Source organism: Diprion similis, chromosome 3 (genome assembly GCF_021155765.1).
Source record: "Diprion similis isolate iyDipSimi1 chromosome 3, iyDipSimi1.1, whole genome shotgun sequence".
NCBI lineage: Eukaryota > Metazoa > Arthropoda > Insecta > Hymenoptera > Diprionidae > Diprion > Diprion similis.
In genome coordinates this window covers 10551007-10575063 of record NC_060107.1, presented here as the reverse complement: position 1 = coordinate 10575063, position 24057 = coordinate 10551007, and the positions used below count along the sequence as shown (strand labels likewise).

Here is a 24057-nt window from a genome sequence, read left to right as displayed (position 1 = left end):
GCGTGGAAGCGGTTCCGATTTTCTTTTGTTATATTGACTTAATTAATAAAGAATGAAGTGCACTGATCTTTATTATAACGTGTAGTCGTCGTGGATGTTGATGAAATTGATGTCCAGTTGCGCCGCCAGATGGCATATCTCGATACTTCCGATCCCAATAATAAACATTCTGAAGTAATTAAGGGTGCAAGGGTGTAAAGCATATCTTATACTGATCTTTGACCCCCATAAAGCAAGGCTTTGGTTCTATTTGCTTGTTTAAAGCAATCTCTAAGGGGTTTCCATCCCGGTTCCTGACTCTCCAACCGACCCGAAGGCCTTCTTTCTTTCCTTGTTAACGGCGGTACACTTTGTTGGGATTTGCATCTCCTTTTTGGGGCTCATTCGGCAATCCCACGCGCAAACGTGCTGCAGGGATTACGAGTCGGGTTCAATTGGGCTCGACACGCTCTCCAAACTTGCCTTAAAAGTTGTATAATTTACCCGCCAGACTTGTATTCTTGAATACATTCGGCACTGTGTAATCTCTAAGAGGTTTTGTCGCCTTCCAGGCTACTTTCAGAATCAAAATATACGTTATATACGGTCTCAAGACTAGGTGGAGCTTACAATTAGTAGAGATTCGTTAAAATATGAGACGCCAGCATGCTTGCGTCACTGTTTCTTATGAATTTCAATTATTTTACAAAAACCTAGTGAAGGCAGCCGTACAACTTAAAATTTTTATTTTATATACAACGAAGGCTTTGAAAAAAATCATTAATCATGTGAAAATGAACATCGTGCGTATTGAAAATGATTTATTTTGGAAAAGGAAATTGAATATTCGTTTGAAAGAAATATTTAAAATACTATCGGTGAATACACCGAAGTTTATAATTAGTTGGGAAAGAAGGAAAATTTATTGTTATATCTATTTCACATAATCGTCTATAATACAACAGTTTGACTTTGAAAAATTGTCCTGATGGAAGTCTAAAAAGACCAAAAAAAGACGACGATCATGATGTTTGAATGCCCCATTAATACATGATATTCCGGATTGTGCAGCATTCAGGCCACGTATACTTGTAAACCACCAATTCACGTATAACTTAGCGTTTATTATGAAAATAATATAGATACACAAATATGGGAATGGAAGCATGAATCTTCAAAGATAGATTGGACGCAAAGTTTAAACTCAAGAGTGTCGAAATAAAACAAAAAAAAATGATAAATCGAAGCTTTAGAAACTGTGTATAAAATTACTCAAGTGGAATTAAACTGAAACGATGCCTTACGAGCACAGAAAAAATCTTTAGGCGCAGGAATTTTGTCTTGAAAAATTGGCTTATCATTAATTTTTCACAGTGATTCATTTTGCAATATACATATATTTTTTTATTCCAAAGCAAATAGTCTATTCAATTTTAATAAATTTTGAGTGACTTCGTGCGTAACTGCCAATTCTATGATGAATTCTTTAATTTCGTAGCCTCGGGATCCGTTCCCCGAAGGTTGTATGAAAAATCATAACAGGTTTTAGTTAGTGAAACTATGACTGATAAACAAATATATTATCGTTATTCAAAATTTTATCAAATGAGAATTAATTAATTGACGACATTATAACTACGCCTCTTACGAAAAGCAGCATGAAAATTTAAAACATCTGCAAAGAACCTGTAAGAAAACATCAAATTTTCTAAGATCCGCTTCGACAACACAATTCTGAGTATACCTATTTATAAGTTTATCTTGATGCGAAAAAACGTACTTTTCCATTGGCAAATTGACTTTCATTTGAAATACCGCATACCGTACAAACCTTCAAAAAATCTTTAATAATTCGGAATTGAGGGAGGGTGGGGCAAAGTGGGCCCTCTAAAATTTTTTTAATAAGAGATAAAATCAACCACCTGAACTTCTTATTAAATATGAATTCTTCGGAAATAATTTACACAAGTAATTGCACAGCTCATAACGGGAAAGGTTTGAAGTTATGCTTTACTCTCAGCTCGTCAAAGTCAAATAATTTTCTGAACTTGAATTTATGATTACTTTTTCTCAAGAAAGCTAGGTAACAATTTAATATAATTGTTCAAGTGAAAACTAAGAATTTTATTCTGATTTAAGGCATTATTTTTTTAAGGGGCCCACTTTGCCCCACCCACCCTTAATTATTATTCTATTGGATTAATTCCTCGACTCGACTGATGTACGACAAATGAATTTTTAATATCACGTGAAAAGTACAAATGAAATAAAGCAAAGAAGAACAGAACAAATGGTGAAAAGTTGGTAAAAGGAGGGGGGAAAGAAGGCAGGACCGGTTGCAACGTATCACGTTGCGTTGGCGATGGTGCTCGCCGTGGAGGAGGAAACTTGCGGGTATGCGGACCACGTCAAGAAACACAAACATTTCCCATCTCTATGTCTCCGCCGCTTTATTATTCTAGACTATCCCCGAACAGCCTCCATCTGTGCGCATACCGTCCCTACGTCAGCGGCAGCGTATGGTCCTCCACCTTGTACATAAGCATGTACAACACCGTAGGTAAATATATAGTAAAGGAAAAAAGATTAGAACCTAGTGAAACAGATTCATTTTGATCCCCGCCGATTCAAAGTTCACAAGAAAACCGATCGTATGATGCAAAAATGAATCTGAATTAATCGGTTCATTCAATTTTTTTTTAATAATATGTGTATAGATTTGATATCTATAATTTTTTTCGTATTTCAATTGCCACGCAATCTCAGATCGATGCAATCAGTTATACATGATTACGTTCATATTGTTACTATTCGATTCTTTTGTAAAGATTTGAATTCAGCTCGAATGAAGCTTAAAATGTTTTGAACAATTCAATTTCCATCCCTTGTTCCATACTGTGAATTCGTCGCCAGCACGACGCGTTGTAATTGAAATTGTTATAAATCTAGTTCAACAATACGCGACAAACAATATTTCGAATGCTAACACAATTTGATATGTAATTCCTCAAACACTCTATTCATAATTACTTGATTCTAAGAACTGTAACTGAAGCAATTCCTGCCGATATATTTTAATCATGAACTACTTGCCGGTATAAAAACAGAGTCAAATAGACGATCCAGGCAATCGTTTTCAATTGTAATTTTGAGATCGAGAAAACGGTTTGAGACGAATGCATGTTTTTTATGGCTCTGAATCATTTTTCGTTTGTTCGATACGTAATAACGAGAGCCGATGCGATCCAAGCCGCGTTTCTTCTTTCTTCTTGCGTTTTAATGAATCAAGGATCTGCTGCAGCGTATCCTTAAGATGTTTGTTCATCTCATTCTCTTTCTTACCGATTCTCTGTAGTTTATTATTAATAATCATTATTGAATTCACATAAATGTTTCTGGCCTGATGCTTTATTTATATACATTTCAAAACTTCGTCTAGCAAATCGGTATTCAAGATCCAAAGTATGGGCGTGGCTAGAGCAAGATGGCGTTGTCCCGGGCGATCAGCTGATCGATTCAGCCTCAGTTTTAGTACAATTTCGCGAATACCGTGTCACGGAAAATTCTGTGCAAGCGATTAAGCTCTTATTTTGTAACAATGAGCTGGTAAATAGTGAAATACAGCTGAAAAAACTACTTCTACAATAGAATACGGTGTAAATTTTCTCTAACAATGAGAAACATGACTTTGGCCACGGTCCAATTATCTCTGTAATAACCGAGTAATCTGTATTCGTATAATAATTTGACTGCCATTTGAGAATAGCAGCGGGGATAAAAAAATGTTCGAATCATAATGGACGTCAGAGTTAAGAGCAATGGGGGAGGGGGAGGGGGGAGGCAAAGGGTGGATAGAATTGTACGGAATCCTTTTGTTATTCGCTCTTTAATTTAAAAGAAGAGTAAACACTTCCACCCAAAGAATCCGGCGCTATTCTTGTTGCCAGGTGTAAAGCTGTAGCCCAGTGTAAACATAACCGCCGCACCCTCCCGCTTCTCTTCATCGAGACCTGGCCGCGACGGCATTTGTAATAATAGAGCACGCGGCGAAAGGCGAAGTGGGCACAGGCCCATCGTGCACGGGGTCAAAGTCTGTTCCGTTGTTTCTTACTCGGGAAGAGAATTGTCGAAAATAACTATGCCGATCAACGAGGGGAGCTAGAACACCCCGAATCAACCATCCGCGCTTGCCACCTAACGATTAATCATTCAAGCCGCTAACGATGATCAAGATCCATCGATCATGCTTCGGATCTTCTCTAAAAATTATTTTATTCTTGGTAGAAAAATGTGCCGCGATTTTTTGATAAACCGTGCCTTAAACTTTAGATGTGAATTATAGTTTTTTGTTTCAAAAATCATTTGTATTTTTGAATTTTTCCTATTTAGTTGGTTTATCTTGTATGATTCATGGTTGATATTTTTAACAAGATTGGATTTTTGTCTACATTTTTTCGAAAACTCTATCTTGAATTCGTTTTTTAACATTTTCGTCTCCTTAATATGTGAACTTCCGCTAAGAATTTCTCAAAACTCATAAAAGAGTAGATTTGATAGATTAATTTGATTAAGAAATATTTTTTTGATCTACGCCAAAGTTTGTTGCAAAATCTGCGTGAATTGTCTCAAATTATTCGAATAACGAAAAGTATTCAGGATACAATGAGCTGATATATTTAGAGTGAGTAAAAAAATTTTTCCACGTGTATGCCAAATGATGTAGAATTTCGGAAAAGCCAAGCAAAAATTCGGAGCGGAAGCACAGCGACTGACACAAGGAAAACGATTTTCTATCTCTACTCGTTGGTTTATTTACTCAAAAAGGTTGAGAACCGGGAACGGAGATAAGCGCTTATCTGTCCAATTGCTACCGAATTTGCGGGTTGTTTTGTGAATCAGTCGCATTTACGAGCCTTTTGGTATGAAAACAAAGCAGCCCTTGTAAACAGTGAGGCAAACGCAACTGCAGAGGAGCTTAATTCCGGCGCATAACTAACAGAGGATTCGTTTACATCCACAAGCTGTGACTCGACGCTTTGTAAACACGATTTCTGCATAATTCCGTGTCTATGGGTTTATTTGCAGAAGCTGTATATGATCGATTTCTCTCATAACATTGTTTTCCGAAAAATAACCCTTGGACATAGCGATTATTTACTATCGGATCAAGAAAAAAGCTTGAAGATGGCGTTAGACGATTCAGCTTTCGCCGAAAGAACGTTGTAGAAGAAAAATATTTATACGAAATAACAGTTGAACAAATTTATTTGAAAAAAAAAGAGGACAAACACTTAAAAATGTTGTCGGTTTTGCACAACATTGGAATCATGTTCAGTTATAGGAGATTTGATTCAACTTGATCCCATTGTTGTACCCTAAACTTTGAAGCGAAAATATCGAAGAGCGAAACCAGAAAGCGTTTTTTTTTATTGGTTCCGCGGGACGCAGTGATCAGCGATTTAACTGTTGTTGAACTATTTACGGCCAATGCTACATAGCGGATGAAAAATTTATGGCCTGGAATAAAAAAAACGAAGATACTATCATTATTTCATATATCATATACACAGTTTATTGTTCTGGATTTAGTTTCAGCGAAATAATTTATGTTGAAAATCGTTTACGCTGAAGAAACCCAAAACTATAATTCACCCAGCCAATATTGTTAAAACATGAAACAATCGTGAGCGAAAAAAATAAATGACTCTTGAGCTTTGTGATATTATTCGCGAATTTATTGCCCCCATGTGATAAAGATAATATAATAACCCATTTCTTTTTTATTTTCAAAGAGTTTATCGTGTGTTGAGATTATCACGGAAAATTTTCACTTGACGAAAGCACTAAAACTAAAAAAAAATATCCTCGAATACGGAATAATGTTTCTCGCTGCATTTTGGTAAAAAAAATTATGAAATATTCCGAACTATGATCAATTTTTTCTTATAGTTTTTCAATTATATCGAAGTAATTATTTGCTAGAAAATATAATTGTGACTCCTGAAAAAATTATTTCCGGAAAAAACAAAAAGTTTTCGCAGAAAATATTAGTCCCGTTGACTTGTAATTTTGCACGAATATTTTTTATAACAATTTTGCACAAATATCTGGATGATTTTTTGCTAAATATAATGGTTTTTTAATAACAATCATTCTACGGTGAAGTGTTCTGGTAAAAAACAAAAGTTTTTCTTCTATCTGTTGCTTTTTCAAAATTTCCAAAAAGTCTCCATCTATTCTGTATAGTTTCACTATCTGGTAGAGCATTTTTTGATTCTATTTATTTTACAGTATCTACCCCAGTTTCGGAAACGAACGCATCGCAAATAAATTTTCTATTGCATTGACTTTGTAGCAAATATTATTTCGAATGAAATGGATGAGCGAGAATCTGCTGAATATTTCGAAGAAATTTTAAGTTGTTCGAGACGAAACATCGATATCTAAGCTTCTCCTTCCAATTCCAGTATTCAGCATTTTTCTATCTTCCGAAATATCTTCTCAGGGTAATTCAACAAGTACGGAACGTAAGACTATTTCGAGATACGATTAAAAAAAAGTCTTCGACAAACCCAATCTTCACTCGATCCACCTCCTCAGATTAAAAAAAATGACGCGCGAAAGGGTGATCACCCCGCTTAATGCGTTGTGAGTATTTTTCCTCTTTCCTCTTTCCTCTTTCCGTGTGCGTGACCGCCCCAAAGTGCGTCCCTAATTCCGGCGGCGCGTGATGAGCGTAATCTGGCACTCGTGGCCGGGCTTAGGGATCTGATGCAGTGGGTGGGCACTAACTTGAGTGGGCAGAAGTAGTGTGAAGAAGGCACGCGTGCGGTCCGCGAGTAAGACAGTCAGTCAGTCAGTCAGTCACTCACTCAGGCCGTGAGAAGTGCGACGCGGAGTGGTTGGAACGGAAGTCCGTGAAGAGCTGCCGGGTTGAAATTTGGCGCCGATTTTCAGGCCGCTTTTTAGCCATGGTCCAAAACGGCGGTGGAGTGGAACCAGCGCTCTAGTCTTCTCTGCTGTCCAGAAGATTGGCCAACGAAGAATGCTGCGCGACGAGGGGTTCGGCTCTTAATGGAGGAATTAGCGAGGCGGTGGTAACAGTTCGAACCCAGCCACCGCTGCTCTGATAATTGCACGAGTGTTTGGTGCCGTGGTGCTTATTGTGCTTGTGCAGGTGCATGTCGTCTCACCTTCGCCAAGATTTCTTGCTGGCTTGGCGCCTTCTCAGACGGACCAGATCGCCTCTTCATGGCTCCAAACAGACCCGCCAAGCTCAGGCGGGCCTTGAAGCAAGGGGACTTGCAGTCAGGTACGCGGAAAATTATTAGGGCTAATCGGAATTTAGAAAGATATCAAAGTCGTCAAAGTCCGTTGACTAGTTATCGAGATGTCATCGATCGAATGTTTTTTTTTTTTTTTTTTTTTTTTTTTTTTTTTTTTTTTTTTATTTTGTTGTTCGAAATACTTAAAAAGTACTTGACTAATCGCGTGAAATTTCAATCGTTACTAAGTAAGAAAAGCCGCGTCGATTGAGATCAAAATGATTAAAATCTGTTAACTCATTCTCAATTATCGTGAAAAATTTTGTCACACTTGTACCTGTAAACACGGAGTTGTAGTGTAAAAATCGTTGTTTGATTTTTTAAGTGTTCTACAATAACTTTCCGATCTTCCGCTGTTTGAGAACAATGCAGGTAACTGTTGTACCGGCAGTGTCTAATTTTTCAGTAGAATCTGTAGCAATGGTAGTGAATTTTGATTGAAATGCAAGAAAATTGAAAACTGTTCGTATTTCCGCGAATAAAAACCGAATTTTCTGGAAAAATTTGGGCTGATAATACTCGGTGAAGCTCATTGAACTACGGAAAAAGAGGAAGATATTTGCAAAAGTCGATCTGTATGCGAATTTAAAACAGTCCGAGTTACAAACTTCGTTGTAAAATTATCTACGGGGCGACAATAAAGTTTAGTACGAAATACTTGGAGTATGAAAATCTGGAAAACGATAAGATTAGTGGAACTAATAAATAATCATGGGTTAAATGTTAGTCGAAACAAGGCTGATATAAAGGCTGCTCAAAACATGATATTCAATCATCGAAACGGAATTACTGCGGCGCGTAAAAATTTTTACAACTATTTCAAGTTTATGTTCAAGTAGTTATGACACGTGATGGGCGAACATGGAGAATCACCAACGCTAAAGTTTTGGCAAAGCAGGTTCTTTGGTACAGCAAACACACAGCCGCAAATTTTAAAGCATTTGGGTGAAAAGAAAAAAAACGATTATTATCCAAAAAATTAGACCGCAGACAGTTTTCAATTGATCTAAATCCTACCACAGAATCCGTCACAGTAGTTGTCACGTTTTCTCATCTAAAATCTAGAATTCATTTTTTTCCGTGTGATTATGGATAGTAAAAAAAAAATTTCTTTTGTACTCACTTCTTTCCATATTCGAACTTTTGTGCCTCGATCTCTTCTCTCTTTCGCCATAATGACTGTGAAAAAATGTCTTTACTATCATCTTGACTCGTCTTCATCGCACGGAATTTACCTGAAGTATGTAAAAACAAAATGAAAGTTCGTTTAGAATTTTCATCCAATTCGGTGGTTAAATTTTTTTTTTTTTTTTTTTACCAACACTGTGAAAAATTGTGTAAATTGCGACTATCGATGACATATCACATAATTTCACTGAAATTTCAGCAAATTTTTTACTTCTGAACTTTGGCTGTGTAGTTATATTGAGAATCTTATGGAATTCAATCAGAGTACCGAGAATGAAATTACAACGCAGAATGTTTGTGCATATTTTAATTATTTACATGCTTATGGTCGTATCAGGGTAAACAATGCTTCAACTTTACGCCGTTATCTGACAATTGTCTTTCACTTGAGGTAAATCCACTTTGTATTTATGTTTCCAATGGCATCAGGGTATCAGATGAACTCGACAATTTACGATGCAGGAATTTTTTCACAGTGTTTTTTTCGTTACATTCGTTTATCTTATTTTCATTTATCTCAGCTTCTGCGCGTTGTTTTGCAAAATTTCTCTCTGTATAATTATATGAATTCCAAAAACACAGATTTATCCGGAAAAAGTCGTCAGTTTTCGAAAAAATCAATAAACAAATTTCGATGATTTTTTTTTTAGAACTATAAAAAATATTTACAGTTGCAATCAACTACAGGCTCTTTCTGAATTACTCGGAACTTGATGCGAGGCGGAAACATTATTTGACAAAATATTTCTCGTTGTTAATAGTACAAACAAGACTGAACGGAGTTCGTATTAAAGTTCGATAAGCGAGCTTCTAATCTCTCGTGTGGCGCGCAGTGCAAAGTTATATACGAGTAAATAATCTAATTGTTTACGTAACGTACGTATACATGCACATGACCATTATTGGGTAATTAACTTCATCAAAAGGAAGTTAGTCACTTCGTGCGCATGCGTATTCCTCTCTTACTCGTATTATGTAAAAATAAAAAAATGCGTTACTACAGTTGTTCGCCAAATGTTTTTTTCTGATCAAGTAAATTAAATCGTAACGTTATTTAATGCACTATTTCATTTGAAAACAATATTTTTTTCATGCTTCCACTTAAAAGACTATCCGTAGATAGCAAATAAAAAATTTGCGCTCAAGGATATCTTTTGAGTACAATTTTGAAAGTTCGATCTCGGAGTTCGAAGTTTATCTTTGTAAAGAACAATGCGAAGAAGTCATGGTTTTTTTTTTTTTTTAAATTGTTAACATTTTGTAGAGAATTAAATTCAGCTACCAAATTCATTTTTACTTTGTGTCTAGAATCATATTTTTTGATTTAATGGTGGAAAACGAAAATAGATTGGATATTTTTTTTTTGTATCAGAGACTTAATTCGAACTCTTGGTCAATTACAAGGAGTCGTCGTCTGCTCCAGCGTCCAGCTCACTGCACCTGGCAACATTCGTTCGATTTTGACATTAGTCGTGAATTTAATGGGTGATGTTGTTATACGATGGCAGTATTTTTATCGTTTCGAAATTTCGTTCGTTTATTACTAGACAGTAAAAAAAGTAGTAGGTACATATTAATGAAATTTATTTCATCCATTTATCCATTAGAGAAGTTATTAATAATAGATTAGATATCGTTTTTTCATTTCGAATCATTTCTGCAGAATTGTGCAAAAATTTAGTAGATTCGTTCGATTCCACTTTGCGATCACTTATTTTATATAAAAAACTATTTTATAAAAATATCTGTCGGTATCGTTGAATTCTTAATTAGGATTTTCATCAACTGAATATCAGTAGTGAATAAAATATTGCTAAAAAAATTCGGTATAAATGAATTTGTGAAGAGTAGTTTGAGACACAAGATATAAGCCATAGCGAAGTGAAATAAAAAGAATAAAATAGATTTAATATCTTTTTAAAGCTATTTAAAATGAATAATCGATATTCTCTGTCGATATCTACCCTCTTGTTTATAATTCCAGTGTTAGTTGATAAATTGAAATTCATCACGGCTGAGGAATAATATAATTATTTCATGAGTACTCAATGCCATTTCCCACTACCTCGTAATAAAATCGAAAAAAGGGTTTATTTTTAACAATAAATATACAAAATACAACAAAATTAGTGATCAATATTCAAAATATGAATCGAGTTAATCCAGCGTGAAATTTTACTTTAAGTGTCTGTTCACGGTATTGAGAAACAAATTGAAAAAAGTTCAAAAAGTTAGTAAATAAACTCAAGAAAATTAGTAAATAGAATTGTTTGTCCAATTTTCAGTGATCATGGCTCATTTATTTATAGTATTGGTGGTCTACAAATCCCGTAAAAATAATTTTAGGTAATGTTAATTTGTGCGGAAATAAGGTCCAAAATGGAAAAAAAAAATGTCTCAGCAAATGTATAGAGAATTTATTTATGAGTAAAATGATGCATGATTCATTAAAAGCGGATGAAAATAATGACAGAATAATTTAATCAGTCGTAAATAATTGATGATCCGGTTTTATTAGTTGAAAATTTTTTCCTGTGCTAATACGAGATCATTTTAAGTAGATTTAACTCGATTGAATTTAGTCAAAGACGCTGAAGCTCCGTTGTTGTGCAATTTTTATAGCCGATGAGTTGTTTGTATCTTTGAAAATCAATATATTTTAAGTCTAGAAATGAATCATTAACACGAATTAGAATCGGAAAACCGGTATTTTGATGTTTTTTTTTTAACTGTTCTGAATCACCTCAGATCTAAATAAAGGGTTTAAATAAACTTGAAAGTATTAAACCGCATTCATCAAGTATTTGTCGTCAATTTTTTACCACTTATTATGCAGACGAAGCATCATCCAACGTCGTAATTATTGCGTAACCATTTGGAGCCAAACATAATTGTAATAATATCTCATCGATCCTGATAACCCCAATAAATAAATAACAAGATTGCAGGGACTGCCAAAAATTGTATGACAAATAAATTTACCCGCGAGCAGAGAAACGAGAAAAGGATTAAATTGGTCGTGGTTTAATGACAATAACAATGTAAATCGATCGCATTACAGAATTTGACGAAGAAACAATTAGAGAAAAATACATTAATCAATGCTAAATAAAAAATATATTCGAATAATGAAAGTTGAGGATAACTTATTCAGAATGTTCTCGTAATTTTGAATGAATGAAAAAATTGGAAAAAATATTTTATTCTATCTATATTTACTAGTTACGACAATATTTATTACGATCGTGTAAAACAGTAAGGTTTTCGTTTATCCGTACCGTTTTGTGGATCAGAAATTTTCTCCCCCCTCCCCATTTTTGAACCGTTAATTACGACGGATCCCGAGCACAGCGTGGGACGCAAAAAATGGTGGAAAGCTGGCGCTGCAGGATAACGAACGTATACGATAATGGAGGGTAACTATTTTTTGCCCAATTTTTCAGGCCTCGGAACATTTGATAGTTGCTGCTGCTGCTCCGACAGTCTGGGAAGCTGGGAGATGATAGGTATACACACGAATATAACTGATATCTCAACCTTATCTTAATTCAGCGGCGGTAGTTAAACGTCGAGAGATCAGAGGGCTCACGGGGCTTAATGCCGAGGAAGTCAATTGGTTTTGATTTCTTTCATAACAATGCGGAACAATATTTTTGTCTTTTTCTTTTTTTTTTAGGGAGAGGTACCCTCGAAATAAATTATTTTTCTAAACTTGCACAAATTTCTATCCGAACTTGCTCCGAATTTGAGTTTTTGACGGTTTTTCAATTTTTCTCAAATATCGGTGTCAGATTTTATATCGAGGGGTTCACTTGGAGAGACCTGCTAGACAATTGCAATTTGTCTAGTTTCAAAGTGTAGCCAACTTCGTAAAAATGTTACCAGCATGGTGAGCAGAGTGGCGGCGGCGCAGTGATCAGGCGATTCTTAATACGCGAGAGGTTATGTTTGACTGTCAATTGTCAGCAGGTCGAATCTAGGGAATTTGTTCTATGAATAAGTGTTAGCCAATGAAAATTAGGCAAGTTAAAGAGCGCACGCTACGAGGAGGTCTTTTTGAGAAAACCTCTCGGTATGAATTGCCAGGAATTTTACAGAAATATTTTAATTTCTATACAGAAAATTAATCTCACCGTATTGTTGTGAAAAAATGTTGATATTACTTAAAAATATCTATATTGACGATTTTTTCAACCGATATAAAACTTCGATTATATCTTTGAAATCATCAGGCGTACAAGAAAAATCGTTTTCTTAAAACTTGTGTAACTTCGGGCAAACCTTTCATTGACAAAGAGTAATGATAAAAAGTTAGCCAGATCTTGATCGATTGGTTTTAATATTTTTAAATGATAACTTCTGATTGTAATTTTTTTTTCTACTCTTTTTGTCGCAATTGCCATTTTTGTTGATTGATCACGTGGTGCAGGGATTTCTTTTCACTCGATAAACAGAAGTCAAATAGTATGTTGGCAACAAAACATCATAAAATGTATAGAAAGGTTAAAACGTGAATTAGAAAGTCAAAATATAAAATCGGTCAATACATTATCGATAAATTTCTAATTCTAGGGCCAATTTAAGCGTGAAATGATTAATGCAAATAAAACGAAGCATAGCGAACAATCCACTTAAAAATTTAATCCGATCCAAAAAATAATGCTTCTTTTGAAAAGTTTTACTCGAATCAATTGAGGATAAAAATGGTTAAAAATCGGCTTTCCAAATCAGCTAATCGTCGATATTCGTGCGGTGGCCAATGGTGTTCATTATAAGGACAAGGGGCAGCACAGAGCACGGTGTCATTGCCGTAGGCCGTAGGCCGTAGCACACGTGCGCAAAAAGTGAACGCAGAGAGGAGAAAGCCCGTCGCGTTGTGCCGTCGGTGCAGCATCGGAGATGGCTGACCGCGGAGATAACGCCTTGACCCGTTACGAGTTCGGAGCACCATATGAATAGCGTCTCTGTCCCAAGATACCCCTTCGCGCCGACCTCAGCTGGATTCAAATATGCGGCCCTGCCGGCCTCAACCCCAACCCAAGGCCCAAACCGCCGCGCCGGGCCCAACGGATAACGCCTTTATTCCATTTATTCCATCCTCCGAAATAAAAGACAAAATTAAATGGTGGAGACTCGAATTCTGCGACTGTGACGCGTTTTTGCCTCATGAAAAATTTACACACCCGTGAGTTTTATTCACAAGCTCAGATTTTCAAACATTTTTGGCTGATTTCTGGTGAGAAAATATTTCTGAATGATGGTTTTTTAATTGAGTTTCAAAAACGAGGACTAATTTTTAGAAAAATACCATGAAATTCAAATTTTGTTATGATTTCATCGAGGATTTTCAGATTTTCGCATATTGTTTAACTCGTATGTTAATTTCAGGGAAATAGCAATTTTTTTTTTGTTAATCAACTAAATTCTTCAAAGAAATTATAACAATTCCAATTTCTTGATTGGATGGCTGAAATTTTTCAATCATACCTCTTGATCAATTTTTAAAAAATGTTTTACGTGAAAAATACGCCGATGTAGTTAAAATTCGTTTCCAATCCAATTTTTAAACTTCTTCATATTGTCAACAACTAAGCTTTCTTCATTCGAATTCACGCTGTTCAATATTTTCGTTTTTGTATTGTTGAAGGATTTTTTTAAATAATGTTGACTTAATTAGTAACTCGAGCTATTTCAGAAGCTCTCATCTTATGATTTTTTTCTTTTAGCTAATTTTTTAGCCACAATTTAAAAACAAATCGTTTTTTCGAAAATGTAAACAGTCAAGTTTATGCGCTGATTAAATTAATCTCTCTTGTCAATTTTTTCCAGTCACTAAAATAACTTAGATTTGGTTAAAAGATTTATTACTCGGATAACTTCGGATAACGAAAATCCGTGTTTTCCTTTTTTCTCGTTGAAACGAAGTTAACTTTCCTGACGCATTTTAGATAGGTAGGCTTTAAAAAAAAAACGTATAAACTTATGAAAATGAGGAAGATAAGAAAGAGGATACTGAGGTTATTTGTTATGTTTTATTGATCACTTATCGACCTGTGATACAGAGTCGTTACATCTCCACAAATATCACAGATATCGATAAAAAGCGCAAAACTTACGACGTGAAAAAAGTAGCGATAATATTATAATCCATTAAAATATGCAATAAATTTTTTTTTATTGTTTATTAACCACCTAACTGTATATGCATAATTTTGAATTTTTCAGATTATAATTGAAAACTAACTCGATAATTCGGGTAATTGTTTAACCACCGAAAATTTGGTCGGAAAAATGAAGTCTCGATTATTCAAATACTTCACGTCAAGTGAAATGAAATTCCTATCAGTATTCTAATACAGTGGGAGTATCGCTTTGCTTGTTTTGGTGGCCCCCTTGTAAACAACCGTGCCGTTACTAATTTAGGTCGTTGTATTATTGTGTAAGATAAAGTATTCAAGTATGTTAAACGAGAAACAAGTATTATTCTCCGATCTCCGAGAGAAGGATGATCAACGATTCGTATCTAAAAATTTTCTAAACTGAGAACAGAGTTTGATTGTTTTTGAAACCGAGTAATTTCAATTTTTTAATTTCAATTTTCAAATTATACTTTCTTTTCTTTTTCTCTATTTAATTTTGCGTGTATAAAAGAGCATTCGCGATTTTTTTCACGAATTTAAAAAAAAAAATTAAGCAGAAAATTGAATCAGATTTTATCTAAATTGAAAAATAATTCCAGGATATTATATTCAAGCTTTTTTTGTAGACGAATAAAAATAAATTATTTTACAAAATTAATTACAAGGTTTGCAGCTGGTTCCAAGAAATATTTTTGAGTACATTAATAAAGAAAAAAAAAAAAAAAATGAATTTCACGCATAGAATGCATGAGGAAAACAATAGTTACTTTGTCTGAAAAAGTATTTATGTTTATTTCGAAGAGACTCCTTCTTCTTCGAATTTTCTTTTTTTTTCGTACTAATATTCCAATGAATTGTTCGATCCCACACCATAATTTGATTCTTGTCGATATTTTGCGATTAAGCGTACGTCGTAAGATGCGGTTGATAAAACTTGCCAATTTCGAACACGTGCGCAGTTGTCCAGGACTATGGCGCAGGATTTCCCCTCCGGAACACGAAATGACCCCGGAGAGGTCGGAGCAGACGAACCCGTTCAAACGCCTAATTACTCTTCGGTTAACAGTCGGCGCTCTGTTCAACGCCGCCCTGCGCCATGAGGCCTCGATCTTGATTAATTCTGGCCGCCTCCGCTCCTTGGAGTTCGGATAAATACGGAGCGTAACGTGTGTTACATTTACACAGGCAAAAGAATATTTCTAGTCCCCTTAAACTGCTCTAATTTTACCAGAGAGATACGAATAAATACGATTCCATTCCGAAAATGTCCTCATGACGTCAGAGCCTGGTTGTCGGCGCCATTTTGTCACCACATAACCTAAGTTTTTAATTTTAATGGAGAGAAATAGTAATTTTTGAGGCTTCAAATTACTCATCTTACATAAGTTAATGAAACGTAATCAATAATATATCTGCTGTATCATCCACACGCGAAAAACACCGACAACCGTCAGCTGTCAGCCTGGTTGCATTAGTTTTATTCTTTTCCACCGGATGACGCGTTGCGAGTGACAATTCCAAAAGCAACATGGCGTCGCCTGGACGAACAGCTGATCATTTCAGCCTCGGTTTTAGCTGAACAGCGCGAATATAAAGGGATGTAAAGCAGTGCAAGCTCTGGGCGATCAGCTTCGCTTTTCATTTGTTAAATTGATTCAGCAAAGCACGAAATGACCGTCAAAGCGACTTTGATTCAGCTAACAAATAGTCAAATTTTATTTGAAGTGAAGGAACGCCTCATATTACTTCCACAAAGCAGTGCCCCGATAATTTCTTCCAACAGATAATCGAGCTTACAGCTTTAAAAATATGTTATTGAAAAGAATTTCATCGAAATCAGTAAATCTCGCTGAAAGTTGCTGAAATTATTTGCTAATTCGTTGAAATAATAAATATAACATGACTTTGAGTCGAATAAATTTTTTTTTTACTTATATTAAACTTGGTTCATCGTGTTTTTGAAATTTTTTTTTTCTCGACCTACACGATGGGCTTTCACATACGTTTTCAGTTCTTTGAAAATAATTTATGCAGCTAATAGAACCGGAATTTAAATTTCCAGGTCCCACTGAAACTGCAGGCCTTCCGCTTGAGCAATCTGAAGATCCAACGATAAGGTGGAAGCAGACAGCAATCGCATTGAACAGAACGATTATAAACTGCCATGGAAATCCTCAAGTTTGCGGGATGGATGCGGCTTGCAAAAATCTCAAGAACTACACAGCGATCTGTATTTGTCCTCATGATTCTTCGATACCAACCGCTGCCCTGACATGCCCGCGTATTACGGGTAAGTATAGGGCATTCCATGGTGAAATCAACCAGACTGTAGCTCTGACGGTCCCAGATTTTTGTTTGATTAATTATTACTTTCGTGCAGTCGTTATTCCACAAGCTGTAAAACCTTTATAAAAATATATTTTCGAATCATTTTATTTTGCATATTAATAGTAATGCTTGATTTTTAGAGTGAATTTAAAAAAACTCGTCATGTAAAATGATAATTTTATGTCAAAAACGAAAGTAGGATTCCTTTTTTTCTCATTTTTCTAAGAAAAATTTCAATTATTTATTTGAACAATTTCCAGGTAATTATTCACAAGGTTATTCTGTGGTGTGTTGTTATTTAACTTTAAGAAATCATAGGAATAACAGTCGTAAAACAAAATAAATATTCAATTTTAACTTTTGCGATGAAAAAAAGAGTTAAATGCTTTTGGAAAAAATTGAGAAAAAAATCCTGAAATCTCACTTCAATTATGGTTTCAAAATTGTAATTTCGCATAGTTGAATTTGTCTATATTTTATAGAAAACCGAACCAGTATCGTTTTTAATATAGCTTAAGTAATTTGTAAAAAAATGTCGGAGGAATAAAAAAATATTCTGTAGTTCCCGAGGCGAGGACTATCGCATAAGAAAGGAAAACCACAAATTCGAAACAGAGTCACAGGCTGGGTGGTTCAACGTAGAATGATTTATATATTTATAAATAATCATACTCTAATCTCGATAATGGTGGTTTGCATTGCAGTTCCGATGGAGCCGATAGCCATTCACAACATCATACCACCAAGTGGAAACATGACGAACAGAACAACCGAGTTGCCAGACAAGAAAGAGGTTTGTCTAATTTTCATATTACTGAAAAATTTCCGAAGTAGGATAAAATGCATGAAGCTTTCAATTTCCGCGATCAAAAATCAAATCTACTATCTAAATTTGGGTTGATTCTATCCGTTTGTTTATTAAATAAACAAAAAACCGGGACGACATTTCTCAGTCGGTAAAGGTAGAACTGTTACGTGGCCTTAGGGTAGTGTATGGTGCATTCCGCGCTCTATATTATACGTATAAAATCTGACTATTTCTGATTCTAATAATTACTTTTAATATTCTTTGATACTGAAAATAACGAGATGCGTCGTATTTTTTGGATCCCGATTTATCAGTTCATGGTTTCATTTAGGTTTAGGTCGATTTTTTTATAAACTTTCAGTAAACGTATCAGAGTATCGTGAGACAGGAAACAAGCTCCTAAATTGTGAAACGAAAACATAAATGTCTCCTTAATTTTCGCGTAGAATAAAATAAAAATATTGTGGCACTTTGCCATGCGAATTTTTCAACTGGCTTTATCTTGACCGTGGATTTGTTAAAGGTACCTACTACTGCTCAAGTGGGACCGAGCCAGCAACGAAAACTACCTGAAATTATCGGTGGCACTGCCACTCTTCTCGTCCTGACGATCGGGCTGATTATTCTTGCTAGGTATTGCCAGCGGCGGCGAGCATACACGTCCAAATGCAGCCGAACATCTTTGAACGTAAGTATCAAACGTAGAATCTAAATAGCCATACGCAATCTCGCTTGATGAACGAAACATAACGGTGCTCAAATATAGGGAAAGGAAATTACGGAGACCACACAAAAAAATTTCTCAATTTAATAAGCTTGATGACCAAAAATGGCCAAAAACATGTTTTGGCTACAAAAATCAAAAATCGATATTTTTTTATTATTTTGGGTAATCATTTGACCCCGGTGTGCAGAGTAAGGGTCAAATCACAAGAAAATTTCTTTGGGCAGGTTTGATCGCCATGTTTGGTAAATTGAAGAAATTTTTTCGCCACACATGCTGCAGGGGGGGGGGGGGGGGGTTCGATTTTTTCACAGGATCAAAGACAGCTGCGCGTCATAGTTTCTTTCAGTGTTCAACTTTCCGTCTAATCAGTGACTAGCCAGTGTTTAAAAACCCTCCGGAAGATCGTTAGCTCAGTTCTCTGTGTACGCGATCATCAACGAAGTAGCGGAACCGGAGGCTTTGGAATTGATTGCCTGGCCGAAGCATAACCCAGTTACAATTTCAAACGATGACAGGCTTTATATATTTACACTCGTTATACTTCATATAAATATATGGGAGATTGCCTCACATCTTCACCTTCATCGTTCGACTGTACGACGAGTTATATTGCAGTTCAGATAAAAATCGAATGCTTTAAAATTATTACAGTTGCGTGATTTATTCGTGCTCGATTTCCTGCGAGCTATTGAGAAGATTAGAAACATTACATATTTTATTTCTTTAATTATTTATAACGACGTTTCAACCATTGCTTGACTACTTAATTTTCTAATACTTTCTTATTCTGATATTAATAATCTATCTAGATCAAATCGTAACGTTTGACTATTCATAAAGGATCTTTTGAAGATCAATCTCAACATCCGAATAAATAAATATACACAGAAATCGAATTAATGTCATACTTTTTATACATTATTTCTGTATAATTTCACCGACATGGAAATATATATAATATTTAGCTGATTATCTATGCAAAATTTGTGGAATAACATAAAAAGAAACTGTGAAAAACATTTTCATAGATTCCACAAAATTAAACGAGAAAATGAATAATGAATTTCGTAAACTATTTAGATTTTATCGCAAAATGTTTTGATATTTTTTGTCTTATTGTGGTTTACATTTGAACAATTTTCATTTCGATTTATAATTAGCTTTGTTTCTTAAAAAAAAAAAAAACAAATGTCGAATGATTTCGGATCAAGACTAAAAAAAGTATAACATTCCGTTTTTTTTTTTTTTCTTTTTTAATTGTACTGTCAAATTGTACTTCGAAAATGTTTGACAATGTTGTGAAAAAAATCTAGTATACAAAGTGTATTGCTATAATCTTTTTGAAATAGTTTGTACAGATATTATTGCAGTATATAGGATTTTTCACAGAGATTTTCAAAGTCTTTCAGTATTCATAACTGATCAGTAAATTGCGAGAAAATAATTTAGAATCCATCAAACCAATATATGATTAATTAATTTTTTACTTCTTATGAACGATAACTATTCATCAAATCCAATGACGTGAATTTATAAAACTATTGCGATTTATATGTATATTAAAACAGGATCTTACTGCCTGAGATAAGACGGTGAAAGAGTATTTACACAGAAATTATGAATAGTTCCGTTTCAGTGAGATTGAATGAAAATAATTACATTTGTAGAAAAAATAACGAAGTAAATACAAAATGAAAATAAATTTTTTTTGAACTTGTCTTATTTTAATCACTCTTACAGCCGTCTCCCATGAATCTGAAAAAGGGATTTCTCCTCCCCAACAAGTACATACCAAACACGCAATACTCAACTTATGGATCCCCGGAAGTTCCCATACTTCGTCGTGACTGCGTTTTGTTCCTGCAAGATATAGGAGAGGGTTGTTTCGGCAAGGTTTACAAAGGTGAGCGATGATTTACCTTCTCGACAAAATTTTCTCCCTTTCAATTGTATTTTCATTATTTTAAAATGAACATGTTAATAAAATTTGAAATTTTTAAACATAACTTTAAAAAATTGTATTTGAACTGATATTAATTTGTGATTAAAATGTCACTAATTACAAATTGTAATTAAGTAGGTTTTGTTTTGCAGGTATACGAAATGCTTCGTTTTTTATAAAATAATTTTTTTCCAATCTATAATCTATTAGATGCGTAAAAAATTTTCAGCAATGAAGCTAGCTTATAGATCCTGTCTAATCTTGGTTGAACAGGTGAACTGCGTCGTGGCGATGCAACTGAAACGGTGGCAGTCAAAGTCCTGAAAGATTCAGCCTCCTGCGAAGCTGAAGAAGACTTCATGCGAGAGGTGGACATAATGTCGTCCTTCCGCCACCGGAATATCCTTTTCCTGATCGGTGTTGTTCTCCGGGATTCGACCAACAGCCCATGGATGGTTTTCGAATACATGCCGCATGGAGATCTTGCCGAAGTTCTCAGAGCAAACTCGCGACAACTTAGATGCTCCACACCTGGATTACCGCCTCTGACAAGGGTGAGGATCGTCGAGTAGAAACAGTTGAATTGTTGCAGATTTCAAAATAAAGTTCCAGAAATTCCGATTGCTCCAATTTTTTTAATTCGCGATTCACTGCGCAATTGATCCAATGGAAAATTCCTTGGAGACAAATATGAAAACGTTTTATTTTATTATTTGATCGGAGGAACACGGTATAAGAAATATTTTTCTTAGTCTATACCGATTCTTCCAAGAAGTCTTTCAGCGGAACGAAAATTGGTAACCATGATTACGTATTTCGTGATTACTTACATTTTATAGAGTGATTATGAGAGATTACTTGACAGTTGAATTTCACTTTGATTACGTTGATTCTTATGATTTCTAAGAATTGATATGAATTTTTAAGATTTTAAACGGATTCTTGTGATCCTAAATGATTTTTCATGACTACCAATGATTACCTCGATGATTGCGTTGCAGTATTTTATTTTGAATATAACTGATTTCGGTGTTATTTCAGAGATTATAAAATCAATTCGCAGATTGAGAAACTATTTCGACTGATATTGACATTTTACAACCATTTTTATTTACCGAAAACTGAATATTGTTTGTCCGATTCGGATAAAACAAGAGCTCATTTTATTCCTCAACTAATTTGTCCACAAAGCGAATTCATTTCTATATCTATAGGGATCTATAGGGATTTTTTTTTTAAATAATAGAATAATATATTTTTTCTGATATTATTAATAATAAACGTATTCACAGACGCAATTCAGAAATTTAGAAATTCATAACAGGAATTTTTTTTAAAATCAGATTTATCTTCATAAGTTTTAGTTGCATTTCTTAAACCTTCGTCTTGTCACGTTTTTGATTTGAGCCATTTCAGATCGAATCAAAAAATTCAATTTAGTCTCCTGAGAAAACCGCAATTTGCAATTTATAATTTGTGTAATGTTATTTATGAAAACAGGATTCTTTGTTATGGATATCAACACAAATCGCGGCTGGAATGACGTATTTGTCATCGCAAAGATTTGTTCACCGAGATCTGGCCTGTCGTAATTGTCTCGTTGGTTCCGACTTGATCGTGAAGATTGCTGACTTTGGAATGTCACGTGACGTCTACACCTGCGACTATTACAAGGTACTTAAGACTTCACTGAAAAAACAAAAACTTGTTCCTTGAAACGTGAATAAAAAAGTTTCCAATTACTTTTCTCTCTTTCTCTCTCTCTCATTGTATTTATCAAACCATTTTAACGTATCAGCAGTTTAAAATATGAAGAAAGTCACGAGAATTGAAACAAGTAATTCCCGCCATTCTGTTGACGTTATTATTCAGTATTCTAACATCAGCAAGGTATAAAAACCTCTGTTTTATAGGAGAGGTGATAGTAATATAATAATGACATGTAAAACTGAAGGTTTCAAACACTTGCGAAGGTTAAAGTAAGAGTATTCTATAGACACTTGATGTAACAATGTTATATATTTTTTAAGTTGTTATTTATCGGCTAAGGTGTCGTTTGAAACCCATTAGAAATCGTAATAATAATTCTTCATCCACAGATTGGCGGATCTCGATTGTTACCCGTTCGTTGGATGGCTCCAGAAAGTGTGATATTTGGTCGATTCACGTTAGAAAGTGATGTCTGGAGTTTCGGGGTTGTTCTTTGGGAAGTTTATTCCTTCGGAAAGCAGCCGTATTACGGACACAACAACGACGAAGTAAGATATTATCTTCATTCGTGTGACCGTAGCGCGAAGAAACTACACAGCTGCGGAAGGAAAAAATAAAACTTTTTCTATCCACCTTAGAAGACTGACCTTTCGTCATGAAAAGATAGAAGACAACTGTTTCTATCTGCAAGATGAGAATTTGGAAGATCAATTCCAAATTCACAGATTTTTATGTCATAAGCTTAGGGCTTAATCACTCATCATTTCGTGTGTATACCAGATTTCGAGATTGGACTTTTACAATAGATTTGACATAATTTTAAAGATTCTAGAGACTCAAAAGGGTTTCATAAAATTTCACACGATTCAAAAGGATTTTTAATGATTTTATAGGTATCCGATTTCAACAGATTTTACAAAATTCATTAAAAAAAATTCCAAACCAGATTTCAAGGAAGTTCAACGCCGTCTGACAAGAATCTATCGGACGCCATAAAAAATCCCTGTCACCGGGTGACAAAAAATTGCTTTTGGATTTTGCTTTTCGGGCATTAACGATCAGCATTTTCGTTTCGTAGGTGATGAAGCTGATTCTACAGGGAATAATGCTCCTTCCGCCCGAAGACTGTCCGCCATTCATTTGTGACGTCATGCGGGGCTGCTGGAAGACGGAGCCGAAGGATCGGCTCAGGTTCACCGACATCCTGGAGAAGCTGGAACTCGCACGCGAGAAATCTAGCGACAAGGGTTCGCTGCCTCGTCCTCCGCAAGGGCCAGTCGCCATCCGATCGCCGGACGCCCTCGACACCGACGGTTACTTGCTACCGGCACCGGTGAACAGATGCGAATACCTTCAGCCACTTCCGCCGCTGCCAAATTGAGGGAAAAGTGTGCTGGAAGGAGAAAAAAATGTGATCCAACTGTGTTCAGTAGCAATTTTCTACGAAGAGATGAATTATGGCACAGTTTTGGAAGCAGGATGTGGTTCGGCAACATGGCGGCGCGTCGGACGATCAGCTGATCGTTTAGGGTCGATATGGAGAGTCTCAAGGCACGGATAACGCTGAGCAAGCTTACGGACTATATATTTGTGACATTGAATCGATGTGGGAAAAAATTGTTTGTGAAAAAAAAGTTTTATAATTAAATATGACGCTGTGTGTTTTCTGCTACAAGATGGCGCGTCCGGAATCTAGGGAAGACATGTTTTGTGTACTTATGATATCATACGATACCTGATATGTTATATGTTGTGGTGTAAAGTGTGTAAATTACGAATTCGAATAAGGATGTTGAAAAAATTCAACACGTCCAGTGCAATTGGGAAGCAGATTCGTGGGGCGTTGATGAAATGAAAAGAAATACGTTGTGGACATTTTCAACGTCTGCGTAATCAGAGTCTAACATTGA

At 35.2% G+C, this 24057-nt stretch overlaps 1 protein-coding gene across 1 annotated transcript; it reads left to right on the top strand.

The window, feature by feature from the left end:
* Nucleotides 1-6785: 6785 nt before the first annotated feature.
* On the top strand, nucleotides 6786-24034 carry LOC124404989 (muscle, skeletal receptor tyrosine-protein kinase-like). The gene is made up of 9 exons (XM_046879572.1): nucleotides 6786-7276; nucleotides 16677-16922; nucleotides 17665-17753; nucleotides 18292-18456; nucleotides 20236-20398; nucleotides 20711-20991; nucleotides 21938-22111; nucleotides 22537-22695; nucleotides 23226-24034. The coding sequence occupies exons 1-9, from the start codon at nucleotides 7231-7233 to the stop codon at nucleotides 23526-23528; spliced, it is 1626 nt and encodes a 541-aa protein (XP_046735528.1). The 5' UTR covers nucleotides 6786-7230; the 3' UTR covers nucleotides 23529-24034.
* Nucleotides 24035-24057: the final 23 nt, after the last annotated feature.

What these genes read in the sequence shown, in the direction of transcription:
- LOC124404989 (XM_046879572.1), top strand. Translation starts at nt 7,231, where the DNA reads ATGGCTCCAAACAGACCCGCCAAGCTCAGGCGGGCCTTGAAGCAAG. An exon ending in TTTCGGCAAGGTTTACAAAG is followed by an intron (nt 20,399 to 20,710) that starts GTGAGCGATGAT and finishes TTGGTTGAACAG; the next exon opens with GTGAACTGCGTCGTGGCGAT. An exon ending in ACGGACACAACAACGACGAA is followed by an intron (nt 22,696 to 23,225) that starts GTAAGATATTAT and finishes TTCGTTTCGTAG; the next exon opens with GTGATGAAGCTGATTCTACA.